The following is a 1,104-nucleotide window of genomic DNA, read 5'->3' as shown; positions in this document are numbered from 1 at the left end:
AATCGAATGCCCTCCTCTCCAGATTGAGTTAGGTGTCCTATGCATCCACGTTATCCTGTCCTAACATCAACCCTGAATATTCACTGTAAGGACTGGTGCTGAAGCTGAAGCACCAATACTGTGGCCACCTGATGTGATGAGCCGACTCATTGGAAAAGACCCCGATGTTGGGAAAGATTGAAGGCAGGAGAAGAAGGGGGCGACAGAGGATGAGATTGTTGGATGGCAGCACCAACTCAATGGACATGAATTTGAGCAAACTCCAGGAGATAGTGAACGACAGGGAAGCCCAGCGTGCTGCAGTTCATGGGGTTGCAAAGAGTTGGACACGACTTAGTGACTGAACAAAAACAAAAACAAAAAATCATATGTGGTAAAGGTTATGTCATTATCCATTTTTTATTCTATTTCCAACCCTAGATTGTGAGCTTCTTGTAGGCAAATGACATTATTAAAATTATTTATTTATTTATTTTTTATCCAAAACATGTTTATTGGGATGGTTTCCCATTCATCTTGATACAGGGTACTTTTAGTGCTGCTTCCGTCTGAAAGAGCATCCTTCTGTAAGCCTTGCTTTTCTTCCTGTAGGCTGGCAGAGGACAGTAGAGCAGCCCACACACAGAACTACTGTTTGTGCATGGCTAAAGACGGTGGTGATTTTATAGCATCCTGGGCATTTTACATCCATGAAATAGGAACTGGGGCTCTGCACCAGGTGCTTCTTCTTGTGTTTCCTCTTCTCTTCTGGAGAGGGATGAAGATCCTTTGTGAGAGGCATGTTCTCGTGCGGTCATCACCGCTGGAAAGGAAAGTTTTTTACATTGTAATAATTAAAATATTTTGACATACAGCAAATCTGACTTTTTGTATACAGTTTATGAAGTTTGATAATTGTATATATTTTTTGAGTTAGGATATTCCTGGTTCTTGATATGCCGAATAATTTGAATAATGGTATCCTGGACATTTTGAAATGATCTTATGAGACTCTGAGCCTTGTTTGAATCCTGTAAAATGTTGCCATTTCTGTTTTAGCAGGCAATCAACTTAGCTGATTTCAATCTGCAAGGTCTGACCAACTTGCTGTGGATATTGGTTCTG

At 40.8% G+C, this 1,104-nt stretch overlaps 1 protein-coding gene across 1 annotated transcript; it reads right to left on the bottom strand.

Moving 5' to 3' along the window:
* Positions 1–532: 532 nt before the first annotated feature.
* On the bottom strand, positions 533–781 carry LOC136151697 (small ribosomal subunit protein eS27-like). Its single transcript, XM_065913037.1, has one exon. It carries the CDS (start codon positions 779–781, stop codon positions 533–535), a length of 249 nt encoding a protein of 82 aa, XP_065769109.1.
* Between the last annotated feature and the right edge of the window lie 323 nt (positions 782–1,104).

This window comes from Muntiacus reevesi, chromosome 20 (assembly GCF_963930625.1).
Source record: "Muntiacus reevesi chromosome 20, mMunRee1.1, whole genome shotgun sequence".
Taxonomy (NCBI): Eukaryota; Metazoa; Chordata; class Mammalia; order Artiodactyla; family Cervidae; genus Muntiacus; species Muntiacus reevesi.
This window is presented reverse-complemented; position numbering and strand designations above follow the sequence as displayed.